Source organism: Bos indicus, chromosome 1 (genome assembly GCF_029378745.1).
Source record: "Bos indicus isolate NIAB-ARS_2022 breed Sahiwal x Tharparkar chromosome 1, NIAB-ARS_B.indTharparkar_mat_pri_1.0, whole genome shotgun sequence".
In the NCBI taxonomy this organism is placed as follows: Eukaryota; Metazoa; Chordata; class Mammalia; order Artiodactyla; family Bovidae; genus Bos; species Bos indicus.
The window spans coordinates 156,920,949-156,942,491 of NC_091760.1; the positions used below are offsets into that span (position 1 = coordinate 156,920,949).

Sequence of the window (21,543 nt, forward strand, 5' to 3'; positions counted from 1 at the left end):
AAAGCTGAAACTCCAGTACTTTGGCCACCTCATGCAAAGAGTTGACTCATTGGAAAAGACTCTGATGCTGGGAGGGATTGGGGGCAGGAGGAGAAGGGGACGACAAAGGATGAGATGGCTGGATGGCATCACTGACTCGATGGACATGAGTCTGAGTGAACTCCGGGAGTTGGTGATGGACAGGGAGGCCTGGCGTGCTGCGATTCATGGGGTCGCAAAGAGTCGGACACGACTGAGCGACTGATCTGAACTGATACATACATATACATGTATGTGTCCTTTCCCAGAGCCTTTTCCATTACAGGCTACTAAAAGATACTGAATGTGGTTCCCATGCTATGCAGCAGTTCCTTGCTGATTATTTTATATATAGTGTGTATATATGTTGACCCCAATCTTGTAATTTAGCTCTCTCCTATTGCCCTCTGCTGTCCCTTTTTGCATACTATTTTTTTTTATTTTGACTCAAGTTTACTTATCTAGTAATTTGCATTTTCTTTAAATGGCAGAGTTCTCTCATTGAATAAGGTATCCTTCAGAAGTCACTTCATGAATGGACACGTAGAAATGGGCCTTAGCCCTGCGTGTTACCTGGTGATATTTTCCTGTTCCACACCCAGCGTGTCTACCTCCCTTAATGTGCATCTACATTCCTAACCCCTGGAATCTAAGGATCCCAATTAAAAAGCAGAGGGAAATACAGTCAACATCTTGTAATAACCTATAATGGAAAATAATATGAAAAATAATTTATGTAAATGTTTAACCCTGAGACATTGTAAGTCAACTATACTTCAATAAAATGTGTTTATTAAAAATCTAAAAAAGTTACTTCTATGAAAGAGTTACTCAATGACCTAATATTTAGTAATATTGAAATATTATTGCTATATATGTATAGGATAGATATTGTGATTTTGTTTGAACAACTTTTAATCATGTATATGACTACATGTATGTAGACATACAGACAGACATGATGCCTTGAATTTGCCCCCTAAAATCTGAATGAGTAAAGCAGATGGAACTAAATAAGACAATGCATGTGTTCATCCTTGAAGCTGGGTGATGGGCGTATGTCAGAGACAGAATTCTACAGAGAAACAGAACCACTGGGGTAATCTTTCTATATATATATTATCTTTATATATATATAACCTTTTATATATTTAATCTTTCTATATGTAATCTTTCCATATATATAGTCTTTCTATATAGGTATAAAATATTTTTTTCTGATTTAGATATTTAAGATCAGTACCAACCAAAAAACAAGCAACAAACACATGTCTGATTTGTTTTGCTTTTTGGTATATATATTATACTAATTAAATGTTTGCTTCATAATATAAATAAACTAAAAATAATTACATCACGAGTAGTATAAAATATAAATTTTATAAATGTATACAAAAAGACTGTAAAATAGAGTCTCTAGTCTCTAAAGACGGAGAAGGCAATGGCACCCCACTCCAGTACTCTTGCCTGGAAAATCCCATGGATGGAGGGGCCTGGTGGGCTGCAGTCCATGGGGTCGCTAGGAGTTGGACACGATGGAGGGACTTCACTTTATTTTTTCACTTTCATGCATTGGAGAAGGACATGGAAACCCACTCCAATGTTCTTGCCTGGAGAATCCCAGGGACGGGGGAGCCTGGTGGGCTGCAGTCCATGGGGTCGCACAGAGTCGGACACGACTGAAGCGACTTAGCAGCAGCAGTCTCTAAAGATTTCTCTGAAAAATAGACTAAAAAAGATAAAAGCTGAAATTGGTAATGGGGACAGTGATTATTTGATAAGGATAGCATCAAGCCATATTTCCATTAATCAATAGATATTCAAATAAATAATCCATGCAAAATATATAACAGGGAAGTGTTTTCTTATCTTGTTCATTAAAAAATTAAATATTTAGCATATGCCAAGCTCTATTTTAAATATTAGTAATATAATAATAAACCATCTGTGTCTCATGAAATATATGAGTGACATATAAAAATATACACATTTGCTTTGTAGATGTGTAAATTTTTATATTTTATTATAAATTTTCTGGCACATGGTAGTCATGTGTATTATTCTGGCAAGATCAGGTCAGTGTATCAAATTCGTGACAAATGTGATGCCAACCAGGGTTCTTGGCCTTCCGCAAGGAACAGAAAATGATGAAAAAAAAAAAAAAAGAAAATGATGAAAGCCCAGACAGGAAATTCAGACAGAGCTCTCTTGGGGTCCCTGTGGCAGGATGGAGAGCAGGGACAAGCGGGAGGGCCCCCACTCGCTCCCCACGGTGGAGGAGGGGCAGGGATGAGCCAGTTCTTGCCTTGGAGGGGAGGGGGGGTGTGCCAGGCAGCAGGCGGCAGGGCTGGCTTTGGGGGTCTGCCCGGCCCTTTGGTGGTGTAGAGTGCCTGGTGCACGCACAGCTGCTGCTGCTGAGTTGTTTCAGTCGTGTCCGACTCTGTGCCACCCAACGGACTGCAGCCCACCAGGCTCCCCCGTCCCTGGGATTCTCCAGGCAAGAACACTGGAGTGGGTTGCCATTTCCTTCTCCAATGCAGGAAAGTGGAAAGTGAAAGTGAAGGCGCTCAGTCGTGTCCGACTCTTAGAGACCCCATGGACTGCAGCCACCAGGCTCCTCCATCCATGGGATTATCTTAGAGACCCCGTGGACTGCAGCCACCAGGCTCCTCCGTCCATGGGATTATCTTAGCCACCCCGTGGACTGCAGCCCACCAGGCTCCTCCATCCATGGGCTTAGACTCCTTTTGCTCTGGACATCTTGTGTTTGCTCCCTGATCTTCAGAAGTAGCAATCGGGTTTTTTAGTCTTTTTGTATCTTGTTGTCTATACTTTGCCCTAACTGCAAAGGTCAATTCAGTTCAGTTCAGCCACTCAGTCATGTCTGACTCTTTGCAACCCCATGAATTGCAGCACGCCAGGCCTCCCTGTCCATCACCAACTCCCAGAGTTCACCCAAACTCATGTCCATCGAGTCGGTGATGCCATCCAGCCATCTCATCCTCTGTCGTCCCCTTCTCCTCCTGCCTCCAATCCCTCACAGCATCAGAGTCTTTTCCAATGAGTCAACTCTTTGCATGAGGTGGCCAAAATATTGGAGTTTCAGCTTCAGCATCAGTCCTTCCAATGAACACCCAGGACTAATTTCCTTTAGGAAGGACTGGTTGGACCTCCTTGCAGTCCAAGGGACTCTCAAGAGTCTTCTCCAACACCACAGTTCAAAAGCATCAATTCTTCAGCGCTCAGCTTTCTTCACAGTCCAACTCTCACATCCATACATGACCACTGGAAAAACCATAGCCTTGACTAGACGGACCTTTGTTGACAAAGTAATGTCTCTGCTTTTGAATATGCTATTTAGGTTGGTCATAACTTTCCTTCCAAGGAGTAAGCACTCAGTTATTTTTAGTCCTTTGTAATTTCTCTGTATTTTGTTGCTATACAGGAGGAGAGGTTTGTCTGGGTGCAACCATTAGCAGAAAAGGTCCCAGGTCTCAGGCTGTCTCATATGGAAGTAATGTGTTTTTGAAGAAGGATTCTCTTCTCAAATTGATACAGACTGTTGGGCCACCAGTATTGTTGAGCATGAAAACCAGCCCCTGGTCTCCATGCAGCTTAGATTCTCACATGTTGAAAGCAATTAAAAGACCTCCATACTGAGTAAATATCAGTAAAACTAAACCAATATCTACATGTAACCTGAAAATCTCTCTTTGACTTCCCATTCTGAAATAGGTGTAGAGTCATGGGAATTTTCAGTGATAGAGAGAAAGAAAGATCCCAATTGTTTCCAGTGGTTTTACCTTACATAATTACAGTATAATACCCAAACTAGGAAATTGGCATTAAGACATTATGTGGGTATAAATCTGTGCCATTTCATCACATGGGTATATTTGTGTGACCACTGCTGTAATCAAGATACATAACCATTTCATCCCTGCATATGTCTTCCTCTTGCTACCCTTATGGAGTCATATGAGTCCCTACCCTCTGATTACTGCTATTCTGTTCCCCAACATTTAGAAAATGTTATGTAAATGGAATAATGTAGTATGTAACTTTTTGAGATTAACATTGTTTGCTGAATATGATGTCTTGTAGATATATCCAAGTTATGCATATAATAATAGTTGCTCCTTTTTATTCCTGAATAGTATTCCATGGTATGGATATACCACAATTTATTTAACCATTCACTGATTTAAAGACATTTGAGTTTTTGCTTTTCTTGGTTATTACAGATAGAGCTGCTGTGAGCAACTGTGCACAGGTTTTTGTATGTACATGAGTTTTCGTTTGTCTGGAATAATAGCCCAGGAATATAACTGCTGGCTTGTATGGATATGTATAGAATTAGTTGGGGTTTTTTTGGTTGTTTTTTTTTTTTTTTTTTTTTTCAAGAAACTGGCAAACTACTTTCCAGGGTGAGTTTACCACTTTACATTTCCATCAGCAGTATGTGAAACACTCAGTTGCTCCATTTCCTCACCAAAATTTGGTATTGCCACTGCTTCTCACTTCAGCTCTCCTGACTGGCGTGCAGCGATACCTAGTTATACTCGCAGTTCACATCTCCTTCATCAGTAGTGATGCTGAGAATCTTTCCGTCTGGGTATTTGTCCTTCAGTATCGTCTTAAGTGAAATACCTTTTCGTGTGTTTTGTTCATTTTCTAACTGGATTCTTAAGTTTTCTTATTGTTGAGCTTGGGGAGTTCTTTTTGTATTCTGGAGATGAGTTTCTTGTTAGATAAGTGATTTGGAAATGTTTTCTCCCAGCCTGTAATTGTGATATAAACGTGCTAATTTTGAAACTTATATGTATTATTAAAATTGAGCAATAGCCATAGCAATTGTTTTGAATCAAGATTATTAAAAGATTTGAGGTTGAGGAGGACTGTTTTGTCAGTGAAATTACTTTAAATTACCCGCATGTAGCAGTAATAAAAAGCTGGCCAAATGTAGTTGCCTTGCATATTTTTAAAACATGTGGTATAGACAACACTTTCCCTTTTGCCTGCATCTGGTTTGGACACTCTCACTGCCCTGTCTTGGCACACCAGCCATCTGATAGGTCCAGAGATCGGCAGCTTGTGTGACGTTCTTAGAGGAGCACAGTCACAATAGACTGTTGCAGAGTTCAGTATATGGAAAACCATAAAATACATACCCCAAAAGTCGCCTAACAAAGTACCTAAACATGTGTTCCAACCAATAGAGCCAAAATTGTAAGTCTAAGAATGTAAAAGTTATGAGTTTGTGTCTTTTGGCAGATATTTTGTCCTTTGACCCTCTTCATACCTATAAGTTAGTGATTATTTTGTGTTAATTATATTTAAGATTAGTTACATGAAATGAGGTCAGTGATGTGAAGAAACAAAAAGAAAGCCTAGAACAAAATCAAAAAAGAAATTCACCAAAAATGTTAAATTATTGCTGGGAGGTGGTGTTATGAAAAAGAGTCATTGCCTGCCTTATATTGTTTACATTTCTAAATTTTGTAAAATATGCATGTATCATTTTTTAATATTCAAGGAATAATTGTGTATATGTTGTGTGATTACAATTGAGTTAGTACAAAAATGCAGAAAAAATTTGGAAAGAAATGCATGAAATCACTGATACTGAAAACAACCAGGCATCTTTTTTAATTTTTCTGTATTTTCAACACTTTCCATAATGGGTTTACCTTGACTTCATTTTCCATTTTGGAGGGGAAATTCTGTCTTCCCTCCTCTCCAAAATAAAAATAAATTGCAAAAACTGTGACGTTTCTAATGTCATCTCATTAAATGAGTTTTCCCTTGATTACTGACTGATATTTTCTATAAAGCTAAAGATTCCTTTCTTCTATTGCTTGCTTATTACAATTTATTTTTAAAAAGGAAGCATATTCACGTCAGTTCTGTTCCTCTTGCTATGGTGGAGCGTGGTCTAGTGACGCCCACTATAAATGCGCACCATATCTTCTTTCCGTTCATCTGCCAATGGACAGCTGTGCTGGCTCCACGCCCTGGCTACTGTAAACAGTGCTGCAGTGAACACTGGGGTGAATGCATCTTCTTCAGTTATGGCTTTCTCAGGGTATATGCCCAGGAGTAGGATGGCTGGGTCATTTGGTAGTTCTAGTTTTAATTTTTTTTTTTCACATAAATTGGGTTATTTTGATTTTTTTTAATTGGAGGAAAATTACTTTAGTGTCATGTTGGTTTCTGCCATGCGTGTGTGCTAAGTCGCTTCAGTCGTGTCTGACTCTCTGCAGCCCCATGTAGCCCGCCGGGCTCCTCAGTCCATGGGGCTCTCCAGGCAAGAACACCGGAGTGAGTTGCCATGTCCTCCTCCAGGGGATCTTCCCGACCCAGGGACTGAACCCACGCCTCTTAGGTCTCCTTCATTGGCAGGAGGGTTCTTTACCTCTAGGCCACCTGGGAAGCCCCATTTCTGCTGAATGACAATGAAAATCAGCCACAATTTCACATATATCACCTCCTAGTTTTAGGTTTTTTAAGGAACCTCTATATTGCTCTCCATAGTACTGTATCAATTTACATTCCCACCAACAGGGCAAGAGGGTTCCTTTTCTCCACACCCTCTCCAGCACTTATTGTTTGCAGATTTTTTTTTTTTTGATATATTGAGTTATGTTTAAAAAAACATTCACTGAGATATTAACATGGATTTTCTTCTTTATAAATCCACTAAATTATATAATGATTTCCTAAATTGAAACCTTCTTTGGCATGAATCCCAAATAAGCAAGGTATGTCTTCTCTTAATACACTTCTGTATTCAGTTTACTGATGTGCTGTTTAGGATTTTGCATGCGTATTCAATGTGGTATATGGTTGTCTTTTTGTATTACACTCATCTAGTTTTGGTATCACAGTTTTCTGGGCTTGTAGATTGAATTCAGAAATTTTCAGACTTCTTTGTTCTCTGAAGCTTTAAAAGAATTTTGTATTCCTTTTGGGCTTGATGACATTGGCCTTTAATGCCACCTGGTTAGCAGGGGTGATAAGCAGTATGGAGGAGAGGCCACTTTATCTACTTGTTCCACAGTTGTCGGTCGAGGCAAGGTTTTTACCACTTTGGGGACATATTTTGGTAATTAACTACCCACCCCAAAGTTTCCATTTAATCTAGAAATCTATTTGATGGATTTTTGCACAAAAGAATTTCATCATTTTAAAAGTCTTCTAAATTTATGGTCCTTTTAAAACTCTTAACACTGTTGGTGTTGTCTCTATTTTTCCCTGGAACGCAACTGCCAAAAGGGTTTGATTCTTTTACTTCCTTTGCTGTTATTGATCATACGTTTTTCTGAACGCGTGTGTGTGTGTGATCTTAACTCCCCAGCTGGGGATTGAAGCTGGGCCCACAGCAGTGGAAGCGCCGAGCCCTCACCGCTGGACTGTCCGGGGTTTCCCCACCTTTGCCTTCTGCCTCTGTAACTCTTTCCTTTGTGTGCCTGCTAGTTTACTCTGACCTGCTCTTCTCTTGCAGAGTCATAGCTATGAGAGTGACCACACAGGCTTATTCTGTGTCTGAGAGACTCTTGCATGTTCAGCTGTGACTCGCGGGGCACATGGCTGCCTGGCCAGAGACTGTACCCCAGTTTTGTCTGCACTCTGTGTGGCTGACTAGGTGTGAGGACAAGCACAGTGAGCTTCTGCCTGCCTTCCGGTTCTTCCGCTTTTTCTCCTGTTCTTCCCATTCTCCGTATCTCAACCCTCCAGAACTTCTTTGAGTTTTTCCCAGTCAGTAAGCTCCTTTCTGGCCAAGACTCTCTGCTTTACTTGCTCTCAGGGATGCTCTGCCCTCTGCTCCCCCATCTTATTAACAACTCTTCCGTCTTCGGATTTTAACCCTCATTCGTCTTCAGCAGCTGATGGGTCACCCCCAATCCCGCCCCAGTGGAAGAATCTGCTCAGATCTCACTGTTAAGGGTCCATCACTACTTTAGTCTTTTGTTGTGAGATATTTTTACATTCAAAATGTATACATTATATAATTTTAAAATATTATTTTAAAAACCCATACACTCCAAATCCAGTTTACAAAATAGAATTTTACTAATTCCATTTAGTAAGCCATAGGGACCCAGCTAAAGATTTTGTTTTCCAACCTCTTTGCAGTTTGCTCGATTCATATCACTATGGGTAGATTTGTAGTATACACATTTTTCCCCCTAGATGATATGTTGCTGCTGCTGCTAAGTCGCTTCAGTCGTGTCCAACTCTGTGCGACCCCATAGACGGCAGCCCATCAGACTCCCCTGTCCCTGGGATTCTCCAGGCAAGAACACTGGAGTGGGTTGCCATTTCCTTCTCCAACGAATGAAAGTGAAAAGTGAAAGTGAAGTCGCTCAGTCGTGCCCAACTCTTAGCGACCCCATGGACTGCGGCCTACCAGGCTCCTCCGTCCATGGGGTTTTCCAGGCAAGAGTACTGGAATGGGTTGCCATTGCCTTCTCCGGATGATATGTTACTTCCTTTTATATGTGTCTGCTCAGTCACTCAGTCATGCCTGGCTTTTTGGGGCCCCATGGACTGTAGCCCTCCAGGCTCCTCTGCATGTGGAATTTCCCAGGATTTCCAGAATTTTCCGAAGAAAGTTTGACAATGCAGGACATAAAGTCTAAACACCAAAATTAATATATTGATAAGCCTGACAGCATAAAATTGTGAAATGTTTATGCTACATAAATAAAATCCAAGGTCAAGCAACAAAATGGAAGCAACGTCAGCAGCATATGTGACGAGGAAATGGTGACTAAGACACAAAAGCTCTTAAAAATAGAAAAGAGCCAAGTTAATTTCAAAATTGGCACAGATAATGTGAAGAGGCTTCATAAAAATAAATGCAAGTGGACAATAAATATACACCTGAAGCTTGTTCACATTCAGCATTTTAAAAATCCAGCTCCAAACAACTTGCCACATTTTTTGACTATTTCCAAGAACACTCCAGTGCTGCGCCATCTCCTACTCCGGGGACCTCCCCGACCCTGCAACTGAACCTGGGTCTCACGCGTCTCCTACATCGGCAGGCAGATTCTTCACCACTAGCTCCACCTGGGAGGCGACTGTGCATGTTTGTGAATTTTATAAAAACGTTGCCGCGTTGTCAGTGTCTGCTTACTGCTTTTGTACCTGACATTACGATTTTGAGATACTTCTGTACTAACCAGTAGGCGCTATTTCCTTCATTTTCTATTTATCCGAAGTCTAGTTTAATGGAATTTTAACATCCTATGTCATGACTGTATCAACATTTATGCATTTTTCTGTTTATGGACATTTGGCTTATTTCTAATTATACACACAAACACATGTGTATATTCATATGTATATTTTATGCGTTTGTATGTATGTGAAAATTATGAATATTGCTGTCATGACTGTTTTGTGTGTATGTAAAACTGAAAGTGTTAGTCATTCAGTCATGTCCCACTCTTTGATATCTCATGGACTGTAGCCTGCTGGGTTCCTCTATCCATGGAATTCTCCAGGTAAGAATACTGGAGTGGGTAGCTATTCCCACTATATATATATATAGAGAGAGAGAGAGCACTTCCTAGATGGTGCTAGTGGTAAAGAACCTGCCCGCCAATGCAGGAGACATAAGAGATGCAGGTTCAATCCCAGGGTTGGGAAGATCCCCTGGAGAAGGTCATGGCAGCCCACTCCAGTTTTCTTGCCTGGAGAATCCCATGGACAGGCTACAGTCCATAGGGTCACAAAGAGTTGGACACAATTGAAGTGATTTCACACACACACACACACACACACGTATATATATTTTTTTAATAAGTTGTTTCCTACTCTATTTATGATGTTTTTTCATTCAGAAGCTACCAACCCAGAATCATTTTAAGTTCAATCCTTTGCTTGGGAGATTTTAGATCACCTAAGTGGAATGATTTTTCAATCCCAGTCTTGAAGAAACTATGTGAACAAAACTTTTCAAGGAAACCTTTTTTCTTTCTTCTGCTTAGAGCCAACACCAAGACATATTTCTTTGACATTTCCCTTTGAGGGGTTCTTTTTTAGGACTATAAAATTGCTTTTGTTTGGTTTGGAAAATCTCACCAATAATTAAATGTCTCCACGGAGATGGGATTTGGTTTGTTGACTGTCACAGATCTCTAATCTGGTCCACTGTGGAGTTAGCGTTGTAACTGTGCTGGCGGCGTGATGCCGACCAAGCAGCCCACTGCATTCCCGAGCATGTTCCTGTAGATACTATCGGGAAACTCGGGCAGGTGTCCAATTTAAGTATATTTAAAGTTACACCCTGATGAATTAATAATTACATTTTTATATGCAGTTTATGAGAGTTCTATGAAGATCAAAAAAAAATGAACACATGAAGACGCAATCTTAACTTTAGTAGAACAATGAAGTGGGCTCTGTTCACTGGCGTTTTGAAAAGAACAGGACCCCTTTTGATCTTCTGCATCGTGTTTTGTTAGTCTGTTTTTATTGATTCGTGTCTATAGTAATACATCATTTCATTTTAATATTCCTTCAAAGTTTGAAGCAAAAAATGAGCAATGAAAACACATGTAACATCAGATTAGACTTTTGCAATGAATAAAACATCTTATTTTCCAGTCATTGAAAGCATCCCAGTGTGGCCTGAGAATGGGAGGTCATTAAAGGCCTTGAAACACCTAGAGATCAGAGTCAGATGGGCTGTGACCATGACACACATTCCTCTGTGGGCCACTTCACACCAAGCATCCTCTGAATATGGATTTAATTCATTAACGGACCCGGGCTGCGTGTGGAAGTAGAGACTTTAGACCAATCTGGCTTCACAGACTGGCTCTTTCCCTGAGTGGCCACGTGATCACTATCAGGCTTTCAGTACTCTCCTCTGTGAATGGAGGGTAATAATGCTTATCTCACTGAGGATGAGAATTAATTGTAATTTATTTATACCGAGGATCTAGTACAAGCCTGGCATGCGGGCCATCAATAAGAGTTAGGGGGCTTCCTCAGTGCAGCAATGAAACCAAGGCATTTTTTTTTCCAAATAAGTTTTATGAAGAGGAATCAGACAGCCTTCCAAGCACTACAGAGATTTGATGATAAAGCTTAGAAAAATAAGTTTTCAAGTTTTACATTTTGCGATTATTCTCAGTTCAGGTCAGTCACAGAGTCCAACTCTTTGCAACCCCACGGACTGCAGCACACCAGGCCTCCCTGCCCACCACCAACCCCTGTAGTTTACTCAAACTCATGTTCATCGAGTTGGTGATGCCATCTGACCATTTCGTTCTCTGTCATCACCTTCTCCTCCTGCCCTCAATCTTTCCCAGCATCAGGGTCTTTTCCAATGAGTCAGTTCTTCACATCAGGTGGTCAAAGTATTGGAGCTTCAGCTTCAACATCAGTCCTTCCAATGAATATTCAGGACTGATTTCCTTTCGGATGGACTGGTTGGATCTCCTTGCAGTCCAAGGAACTCTCAAGAATCTGCTCCAACACAACAGTTCAAAAGCATCAGTTCTTCGGCGTTCAGCTTTCTTTATGGGTCAACTCTCACATCTATACATGACTACTGGAAAAACCATAGCTATGACAATTATTGTCATATATATGCAATTTATATAGCATGAAATTGAATGTTCACCAACTGACCAAATAAAGACTAAATGTTTCTTTAAGTCATACAAGCAACTTTTTATTTCTCTTGAGCAGTAGACCTTTGGAAAGAAAATAAAATAGCTGGATACTTACCTAATTTTACTAAGATAGATTCCAATTGAATTAAAGATTTAAATGTTAAAAATTTTTAAAAAGACACAAACATGTTGGAAGAAAGCAGGCATAAATTTTCTTTAATAATTTTTGTTTCCTTTTTTAATTTTTGAGTGAAGACAGTTTGACTGTGCAGGACATAAAGCTTAGACACCACAAATTCATATATTGATAAGCCTGACAACATAAAATTGTGAAATTTTTATACTGCATAAAGAAAATCCAAGGTCAAATAACAAAATGGGAGCATTGTCAACAGCATATGTGACAAGAAAATGGTGACTAAGATACAAAAGCTCTTAAAAATAGATAGAAAAGTACCAAGTTAATTTCAAAATTGGCAAAAATAATATGAAGAGACTTCATAAAAATAAATGCAGATGGACAATAAATATTCACCTGAAACTTATTCACATTCATCATTTTAAAAATGCAAGTCCAAACAATTTTATGGCATTTTCAGCTATCAAAATATCAGGCAACACTTATTTTATATAGTTCATAATTTTGATGTGTGTGGTGAAGCAGACACATCCACTCACCGCTGCTGGGAATGTAAGTTTCTGAAATTAAATTAGAATATGTGTACCAAAATGTAAAGTCTGCAGGGCCACTGTCAGTAATCTATTTACTGAATGCCTTGGCACATCAATGCACAGTCCTATGCATATAAGAATTTTCTTTGCAGATTATCTACACAGATTTTTTTTTTAATGCTGGATAAATCTACATGTTCATGATAGGGAAATAGTAAAGAAAATAAGACTATATCTTTAACACGGCACGCTTTTAGCTCTAGAAAAGAATGACAAACTCTAATGTGCACATTAGAAATGATTTACATGATTTTGATGTGGAAAAGTAATATGTAAATAGTTTTATTGTAAACTTCCATTTATGCAAAGAATAAGTATGAATGTGGATATAGCACACATATTGGATATTTTTCTGGGAAAAAAATGAGAAAAAAAAAAGTTGAGAGTCAAATTAGGTATATCAGTGTGAAACAGCAGGAAGGAAGGAGTAAGGCTCTTTATTTAATGCTTTCCTGAACTATTTGAAAGTTTCTTTGTGCTCTTGTATGTTTTACTTTCATTGAAAAAATGATGTTAGCATGAAGATAAAAATATATAAATTGTAAAGAACTAAAATTAAATGTCATTAGGAGTCAGCAGATAATTTGGGGTGTTGAAAAACATGTACTGTGTCCTCTTGAGAAGGAACTGCCAAAATGGCATTCTTGGGGTCAAATGATACATTCATTGGTGCTTAATGCGTTTTATTTCCTCCAGACAAAGCCAAAGGACGATCAAGAGCTGGAACCCACTTTGATTCAGCCAGGAGACGAAGCAGAGCCGTCCTTTATCACATCTCTGGCCACCTGCAAAGAAGAGAAAAGAACAAATTGAAAATAAACAATGTAGGTAGTGTGTGTGTACACAGCGAATGCAAGATTTTCCCTTGGCGGCAATGTTTGATTCACTAAAGAGAGCCTCCAATTACTCATTTATTGACTTTCCTAGATTCTTTTCCACTTTGACTTGCACTTTCCTATAAAGAACAAATGGGAAAGGCCAGCAGTCACAAGGCATTTCCATAATAAACGTGATTAATCATAGTGTTATCACCAGCCTAGAATATTATTTCAGTCAGTACAATATGGTACTAGAGAGACTGCAAATGAGACTGGTTGCATTTATGAACAAGTTATATTACACATTCGTCGTTTGTTGGTTAAAATTTCTCAAATTTAATTTTCATTCCATCTGTTTTGCACTTTATCTAATTTCACTGAATGCTTTCATCCAAGGGAACCATGAACAAATCAGTCATTATTCCATTTAGAAATTTACATTTTATGCAACACAGAATTGGGAATTTCACACCTAAGAACACTGGATTTGAAATGACATGCCATATACATTATAGTTGTTTTTTTTTTTAAGTTAACTTTTAGTAAATCATAGTAGGGCTACTTTCTGAAACCTAGTGGTCATCTGGCCACAGCCACAGCAAATAACTGTGCTTATAAAAGGTGACTCCACAGAGTTTTAAGTGGCCCACGTCCCTCAGGATTTGCCAGTTAATTTCATCGTAGGTTCCTAGAACGAAGAGACTTCACTAGAAATCCAGAACTATACCTGGGTGCTTGTAGATACTCAAAGGTGATTTTTCAAATCATGGTAATGTCATTAATCTACATGGTGAAATCTCCAGAACATACAACTTTGGGGATATGTCTGACTATGGGGGTCAGACATCAAGATTCAGCATGTGACTTGCCAGTGACTTTAGAAAAATCATGTGAAACAACCAGAGCTAGTTTGGAATTGACCTCAAGTGCTTAGGTTCTGGGAGTTAGGGACACAGGAGCTTCTTTGGCATCTCATTTTACATGGAGAACTCAAAACTATCTAATCTGATGTGTAAACAGTGTGCTAAAATAGTCTTCATGGGACGCACAAAGTATCCTCTTGTCTGAGTTTCATGAACAGAGAGTCCGGGGTGGAGTGCCATCCGACATGCAAGGGCTGCAGAGCCGGCTCTGCCTCAGAGGGATGCTCTCTGGAAGCCAAACCGTTTCCACCCATTAGTGCTCCAGGACCATCACCCACGCTGGTGTTGATCTGGATGTACTGCTTAAGAGCCAAGTTCCATTTAGTTTGTCTTGGCTGAATGTAAAGATCCTCCAGGGAAACCTGTATGTCACATTGATTTCCCCGGCTCACCGCTAGATCATGAATCCTTCTCCTGGTTCCTTGTTACACCTGCTTCCATTTACCAAGTCAGCCTTAGTGATGATAGAAGTTCTAGGAAGAAACAAATGTAACCACACCTGGCCTTTATTCTATGCAAACCAGCAGCAAAGCACCTAAACAAATATTAGCCTGAGATTCTGTAATGCTGAAAGAAGACACTCTACTAGCCTTTAGTCCAGAGTCATTTAAATGTACCAAGTCTTAGTGGGCTTAAAAATGCATTCACAGAACATGCTGTTTTTCCCCTTCTGATTCAACAAAGTACAGAACAGCACTTAAAAATCTTATTTAAAAAATCATAACTCCCACTACTTGGCTAATTTGCTAAATTGCATTTATTTAAGAATTACACACATCAGGATGGAGCATTAAAATACTACATGGTAATGAAGGATGTCTAATCAACATGGAGACTCTGACAGTACAAGTGGTACCGTATTTCTGAAACAGAAATGTGGAGGCAGGATGAGCCCTGTTCACCATCTTATTTCAAGGAGAACAGAGCCAGAATACTAAAAAATGGCAGAGAGACTAGAGAAGGGGAAACAACCATCCAGTTTATTGGCTAGACAATCAGTCTTTGGGAAATCCTGAATATATTAACATTCAAGTGACCAAAAAAAAAGATTTCTTAATATTTTTGTAGGTCTTTGCTATTTACAAATCCGCTTTGCTATTATCATATTATTTGATTCTTACAGCAAGCCAGTACTAGGTATGATTTTTGTTAGTTCCATTTCAATGATGGAAAAGAACAACTTAGTTGAAACATCAGAAGCAGAACCAGCAGAGGTGGGACCCAACCATGAGTCCCCTGACGCAGCCACAGTGCTTCTGCCCCTTACCCCACCTCTCCTCTGATACAGTTCTGGGCAATAAGAATATGTGATTCAACTCGGAACAAATTAGCTCATCCGGCCGTTAGCAAGCTCTGAGAATCGCAATATAAGTAATGCCCTTCAGTCCTGGCTCCAACTTTGGAAACAGCTTTTAATTTCTGGTTTCCTTGACTGGCTACTCTACTCAGTGACACTGGGATGATGCAAGTGCCGTCAACTCAAAAGATCCCACGGCAGGCTTGACAGCTGGAAAGGACAGTGCTGAGACGCCCAAATATGACTGAGGGGGCTCTGGGCTGGTCGTCACGGAAGGCATATGCTACCCTGCAGTCCCTCAGCATGATCACTGTAGAGACATTTTCCCATCCCTTTGTTCATTCAGAAGTTGATTTCAAAGACATGTTGCAGAAATAGTTTATGGAATAGTTAGCCTTGATGAGGTTTTGGCCTGAAGCACTGTGATTTAATAATACATCCTCAAAGAGTCGGGAACGACTGAGCGTGCCCGCACTCCCTGCGGCGTGTGGGATCTTAGTTCCCCGAGCAGGGATCGAACCCTGGGACCGCTCTTGTGGAAGCGCGGAGTCTTAACCGCTGGGTCGGCAGGGAAGTCCTGCCGGCCCAGTTTTTGCCTGTGGGTAGCATAGACGATTGAGATGGAACTGCTCGCATCCTTTCTGCAGCAACCCCAGTTCTGCCACTTCCACAGCAACACAGCAGGCAGCGTCTCCTCTTAGTCAGCATGTTGTCAGTCGTAAGAAAGACGGTGATGCCCTACAACCAATTTTTGTTAGTGGAAGGTAGAGCATCCTGGTCCCTGGTAAAGACTCCGCCTGCGGTGCAGGAGTTCAATTTCTGGGTCAGGAAGATCCACTGGAGAAGGGGTAGGCTACCCACTCCAGTGTTCTTGGGCTTCCCTGGTGGCTCAGCTGGTGAAGAATCTGCCTGCGATGCAGGATCCCTGGGTCGGGAAGATCCCCTGGAGGAAGGCATTGCAACCCACTCCAGAATTCTTGCCTGGAGAATCTCATGGACAGAGGAGCCTGTTGGGCTGTAGTCCATGGGGTCACAGAGAGTCAGATATGACTGAGCGACTAAGCATGGTAGAGGTTAAACAACTCAAACACCATTCCTACTAAAGAGTATGATTCCAAATCAATAAATGATAGATAACTAAAATTGAGAATAGTTGGTTGTATTATTCTGTAGGCAAACTTCATATATTTCAGGGTTATAAATATGCCTTTTTCTCCATACTTGCTAAAAGCACACTTTCGAATTGTAAGAAATTTCTTCCATTCAAAAGGTTTTTGATAAAACTTTATAAATAGAGTAGTGGGAGGAGGATGTCTTTTTGCACTCTTTTCAATCCTGATTGTGTCAAGATGTATGCAGAATTTGAATGAGAAACCTTTTAAAGTTTAAGTCTAAGCTGAGATGCATTGGAGTCTCAGTATCTTTTAAAATAATGTATTTTGAGTAGCCTATAAAAATGAAGTGGTGTGATTTATTTTCTGATTTTTGGAGATAACCATACATTGCTGACCTTTGCAACAGCACCACTAATACTTCATAAAATGCACATACTTCAAATGAAAAAATATTTTGCTTCTTGAGTTTTCACAGCCTTCACTCCTGGAGCTAGCTTCTCTCTGAACCCAAGTCAGAATTTCATTTCTATAACATGATAGAAGAAGACTTATTTGGATAAAAACTGAGATATTCTTCCATGGCTTTTGGTAACGTGTTATTATAGCAAATATTGGGGGGGAAATCATACTGGCCTCTGTCCCGTTCTATCGTAAACACAAGTGCTTGTCAGCTTGGAGACTCTAAGTCTCTCACGGCCCCTAAGTCTCTTCTCTGCACCCGCATCAGCTCTGATGAGAAGCCCAGCAGCTGTTACTTCCTCTCTGAATTTTATGGCATAATCTACCTTTGGAACCAGTTCCAAAAGCCAAAGAATGAAGCGAAGGAGGCAGGCCCAGCCAGGGGGCTGAGTGGGGCATAGACACAGTGGCAGATGGGCAGGAAAGAACCGTCAGGAAGGAGGGACGCAGATCCCCCTCAGATGAGTGCCCGGGTGGGTGGAGTGGGAATATTAACCGAGGTAGAAGCTTGTGTCATAATCGCCCGCCAAGGAGAGACGCAAGACGGAAGCAGCGTTCGTCTTAAGGGAGCAGGAGTGTTTGGCCTCCAGAGAGTCCCCGCGAAAGACCTCATGCTCCTGACTGCTCTCAACCTTTCTTGAATCCCCAGGTACTTTAGGGATCCCTGAACATGTCATATTAATTTGCTCTTCGCTCAATGCCTGAAAGAAAAAAAAAAAAAACAGAGGCTGCAACCTGCAAGTAACATACACTCCAGAACCTCTAACTGTTCATTCAATGTAACTTTCAATTTTAAGTTTCCATTACCCAGCTTGTAATTCTCATTAATTGAGGTCAAAGCAAGGTGCACAAGTATCTGGCCATAGGCTGTCAAATTTCCCCACACCCTGTTGTTGGGCCTCCTTTTGTCTCATCGCAGTAAAGGGAATTGTTCATCAATTTGGACTGCTTTCAAAGTGGAGTGCTTTTGCAGTTATAAAAACTCCAGCTATTCTTCTGCGTTTAATCAGCTGCACAGTGAACATTGCTTTTCTCCTCCCATGACTTGAATAATACCTGTTAAGTAACTGTTTTTCACTTTGCCATCTTAACAAGGGCGAGCCAGTGTCGGAATAAACCCATGTCCATCGTGGTTGTGAGATTTGGGTTCCCAACTGGAAGCTTCACCAACAACCTTAATGCAAGTAGTCAGTACAGTCTGGTCGTATTTTGAAAGATGTGTTAACAGCTATTTACAATCAAATTTGATCATATGGCTTTATCCTTTCTGGAAAAAATGGCACCTTTGCTGTTACTAGAAGAATTTCAGGTATTCTTTACATATATTCTTTACATAATGACTGTCTTCTCAAAACTATAAGTATATGGAATGTCCCCACGACAGTAGGAACCTAGCTGTATCCGGTGTTTATAATGTATGTGGGATTATACTTGCAACTTCGGATGTTTCCAGATGACATTTTAGGTAATGACCTTTTTACTCAAATGAACAAAAGTCTAGATTACTCACATTTTAACATGGATGACTACACTCTGATTTTCCTGTTACTTATAACAAAGATCCCTGCCCAGTTTTAATTTATACATCTCTATTTTTTTTTGCATTACCAGCTTCTAAATGTCTCTTGTAAGATCTAGTACCATGATATGTGTTTCTAAATAATTCTCCCCGTTCCTTATTTCTAATGTTGTGTTTCTCCCTTCTCTCCTTTTTGTCTTTATCCACAGAATGTTTTTGTAGACAAACCAGCATTTCCGGAGTATAAAGTTTCTGATGCAAAAAAGTCCAAATTCATCCTTTTGCATTTTAGCACTTTCAAAGCCGGCTGGGACTGGCTTATTCTACTGGCGACGTTTTATGTTGCCGTGACGGTTCCTTACAACGTCTGCTTCATTGGCAATGATGACCTGTCGACCACTCGGAGCACAACAGTCAGTGACATAGCAGTGGAGATTCTTTTTATTATAGGTAAGAACCAATGGCTGTTTTCCTAGGAGATTTGCATAGGGGAAGGCAGATGTGTTCCAGATTTTTGTAACTTGAATTTGAGCTAAGATCCATTTGCATGGGCATAACTCAGCCTCTGATGCAAATTTTGGAGAAGCACATATTTGGGTTTCTGAAAATTACCTCTTCCAGCTTTCTCACAGTTCCTTTTTGTAGAGGTCTACACGATGTTTTTTGTTTCTATTCTTATTTCATCAAAAGCGGGCTGAAACAGACTTAATGGCTGTTCTGTTTTGTACTCTCAGCATCTGCGGTGGTCTTACCTGCACAGGGTCAGAGATGAGGCTTGGCAAGCACTCATCAGTGGCGTCCTGGTAATGGCCCATCCTGGGCGTGTTCCTTCAAGCCCATCTGTGCCTTTTGGGAACCTGATGGTGGTTGCCACAGGTGGCCTAGTTGCAGAAGCAACGGATTACATAACCTTCCTACTCAATCATCAGACACACTGAGTATCTGACTTTACCTAAAGGAGAGTCCCTGAGGGATGTTTGCTAAGAATATTTATCTATAGAACATTGGGAATCCCAGTTGAAGCTGCATCTGCTCCATGCTTCTCGGCCTTTTCCTCGTTTTCTGTCCCTTAAAGTTCCATCTTGTGTAGACCACAGCCAAGCTCTTGCTTGATTATTCTAGATCATTATGAAGGCTCAGACTGATCCCCTGTGGAGTTTCTGAGCACCGTTAGCAACCCGACTCCTGCATTTTTCCCTGGTCATGGTGATGTAGGGTAACATCCTTTCTGTAAAGATGAGAGAACTGAAAATGTTTTCAAGCAGTAGGTGAACAAGGGATGGGAAAAAATGGACCCTAAAAGTTCAAAGAAAAGGGAATGAATAAGTGAAGCAAGTCGAAAGCTTGTTTCAGTGGTTATGGTACATCTTTCTCTGTGGAACTGGTGCAGTTTGGGGTTCTCCAGTGGAATGTCAGCCTGTGCTTGCTCTGCAAGTTTTATGCCCTTGGTGTGATTTTGGCATCACAACTCACATGCACTTCCCAGGCATCCCCCACAGACCCCAGCTCCCACCCCAAAGGCGAAGGCCACGGTGTGTTTGGGCCACTAGGTGGCAACGTTGTCCAGTTAGGTATCTTGGTAAGGCTAATAACTCAAAGAAATTTATCTTTTTTTAACCTAAATTATTGTTTATTGGAGAAGTAAAACCGTAGAGGAATATTAAATCACTGTTAAATGGCAAATAACATTCTAGTCTGCAGTAGAATTGTGCAAGATGTGTTTCAAGATGGCCGTGTAGGAAGAGTCTGAACTCACCTGCTCCCACGGAAACAGCAAATCCATGGCTGCATAAGGAACAATTTCCTTGAAAACAGAGCAGAAAACTAGCTGAACAGCTCCTCCATTAAAAAAAGGATAAAAGGCACACATGAAGAAGGTAGATGAGGCAGAGATATGGTCTCTTCAAAAACCACACTGCTGGTGTGGCAGCCCGCACCTGGAAGCCCAGCAAGCATATGGAGCTTCTTCCTGAAGAGTTGAAGGGCTCGTGTTCACCCGAAACAAGCACATGGAGCTTCTTCCTGAAGAGTGAAGGGGCTCGTGTTCAGCACCAGGACCCCAGTTCTTGAGACCTCACCTGAGAGACAAGCCCCTCAAACATCTGACTTTGAAAGTCAAAGCGGCTTGCATCCGGAAGACTCGAATGGCTGTAGGGAACAGAAATGCCACTCTTAAAGGGCTCACCTGCAGACCTGGACACCCTGGGACTGTGTGTTCAAGCAGCAGTTTGAAAGTGCCTAGAGCGTATGTGCAGGAGATTTGTCAGCTAAACCTAAAGTGTCTGCTGAAGGGACGGAAGCCGGGGTGGGGTGGGGGGCCTCTCCAGGGGCTGAGGGGCCCGTGGGCCCCATTTCTGTGCTCCTGTTAGCTAGTGTTGACGGGTGTGCCCCACTCCTGCGTGTCCACCGCCCTACTAAAGTCACTGGTGCACACTCCACGACTGTCTGGCTCTGGTGGCCGGGTGGGGGGCCTCTCCAGGGGCTGAGGGGCCCGTGGGCCCCATTTCTGTGCCCCTGTTAGCTAGTGTTGACGGGTGTGCCCCACTCCTGCGTGTCCACCGCCCTACTAAAGTCACTGGTGCACACTCCACGACTGTCTGGCTCTGGTGGCCAGGGGAACTGCTGTTTCTGGGCCCCACGGGACTAAAACAATCCGAGAGCCAGCTCTTGGCAGGCCGCGACCCCTAAAGCATGGCGCAGCACAGACTGAATCACACTCTGGATCTTCCTATGAAAAGTATCCACCCACTTGTCCAGAGCTTCGACCTGAAGGGCAGGCTTCAGGTTTACTACACATCTATAGACTAAAGAGAGATTCCTTCTTTCTGTTCTTCCTTGGCTGTGCTAGAGCTCATTAGTACTTCCTAGTGAAGAGCTTATAGATCATCTAAAGCCCTGATTTTTGCAACTGTCACCAGAGGAATACCACCAAATTGCCTGGTCTAGAGGTCAGCAGAGTTTACAGCTGAAGTCTCAGAGAATGATGTATATTTTCATACTTTTAAAGCTTCTGCCTGATGATCTGACTC

The 21,543-nt window shown here is 41.2% G+C and overlaps 1 protein-coding gene across 2 annotated transcripts in view; it reads left to right on the forward strand.

Moving 5' to 3' along the window:
- KCNH8 (potassium voltage-gated channel subfamily H member 8) overlaps window positions 1–21,543 on the forward strand; it is a 492,644-nt gene that overhangs the window by 259,687 nt on the left and 211,414 nt on the right. For both annotated transcript variants that reach the window (XM_070797270.1, XM_070797274.1), the window contains exons 4-5: window positions 13,080–13,207; window positions 18,724–18,964. In XM_070797270.1, the coding sequence (XP_070653371.1) occupies window positions 13,080–13,207; window positions 18,724–18,964 (369 nt within the window). The remainder of the gene's footprint in view (window positions 1–13,079; window positions 13,208–18,723; window positions 18,965–21,543) is intronic.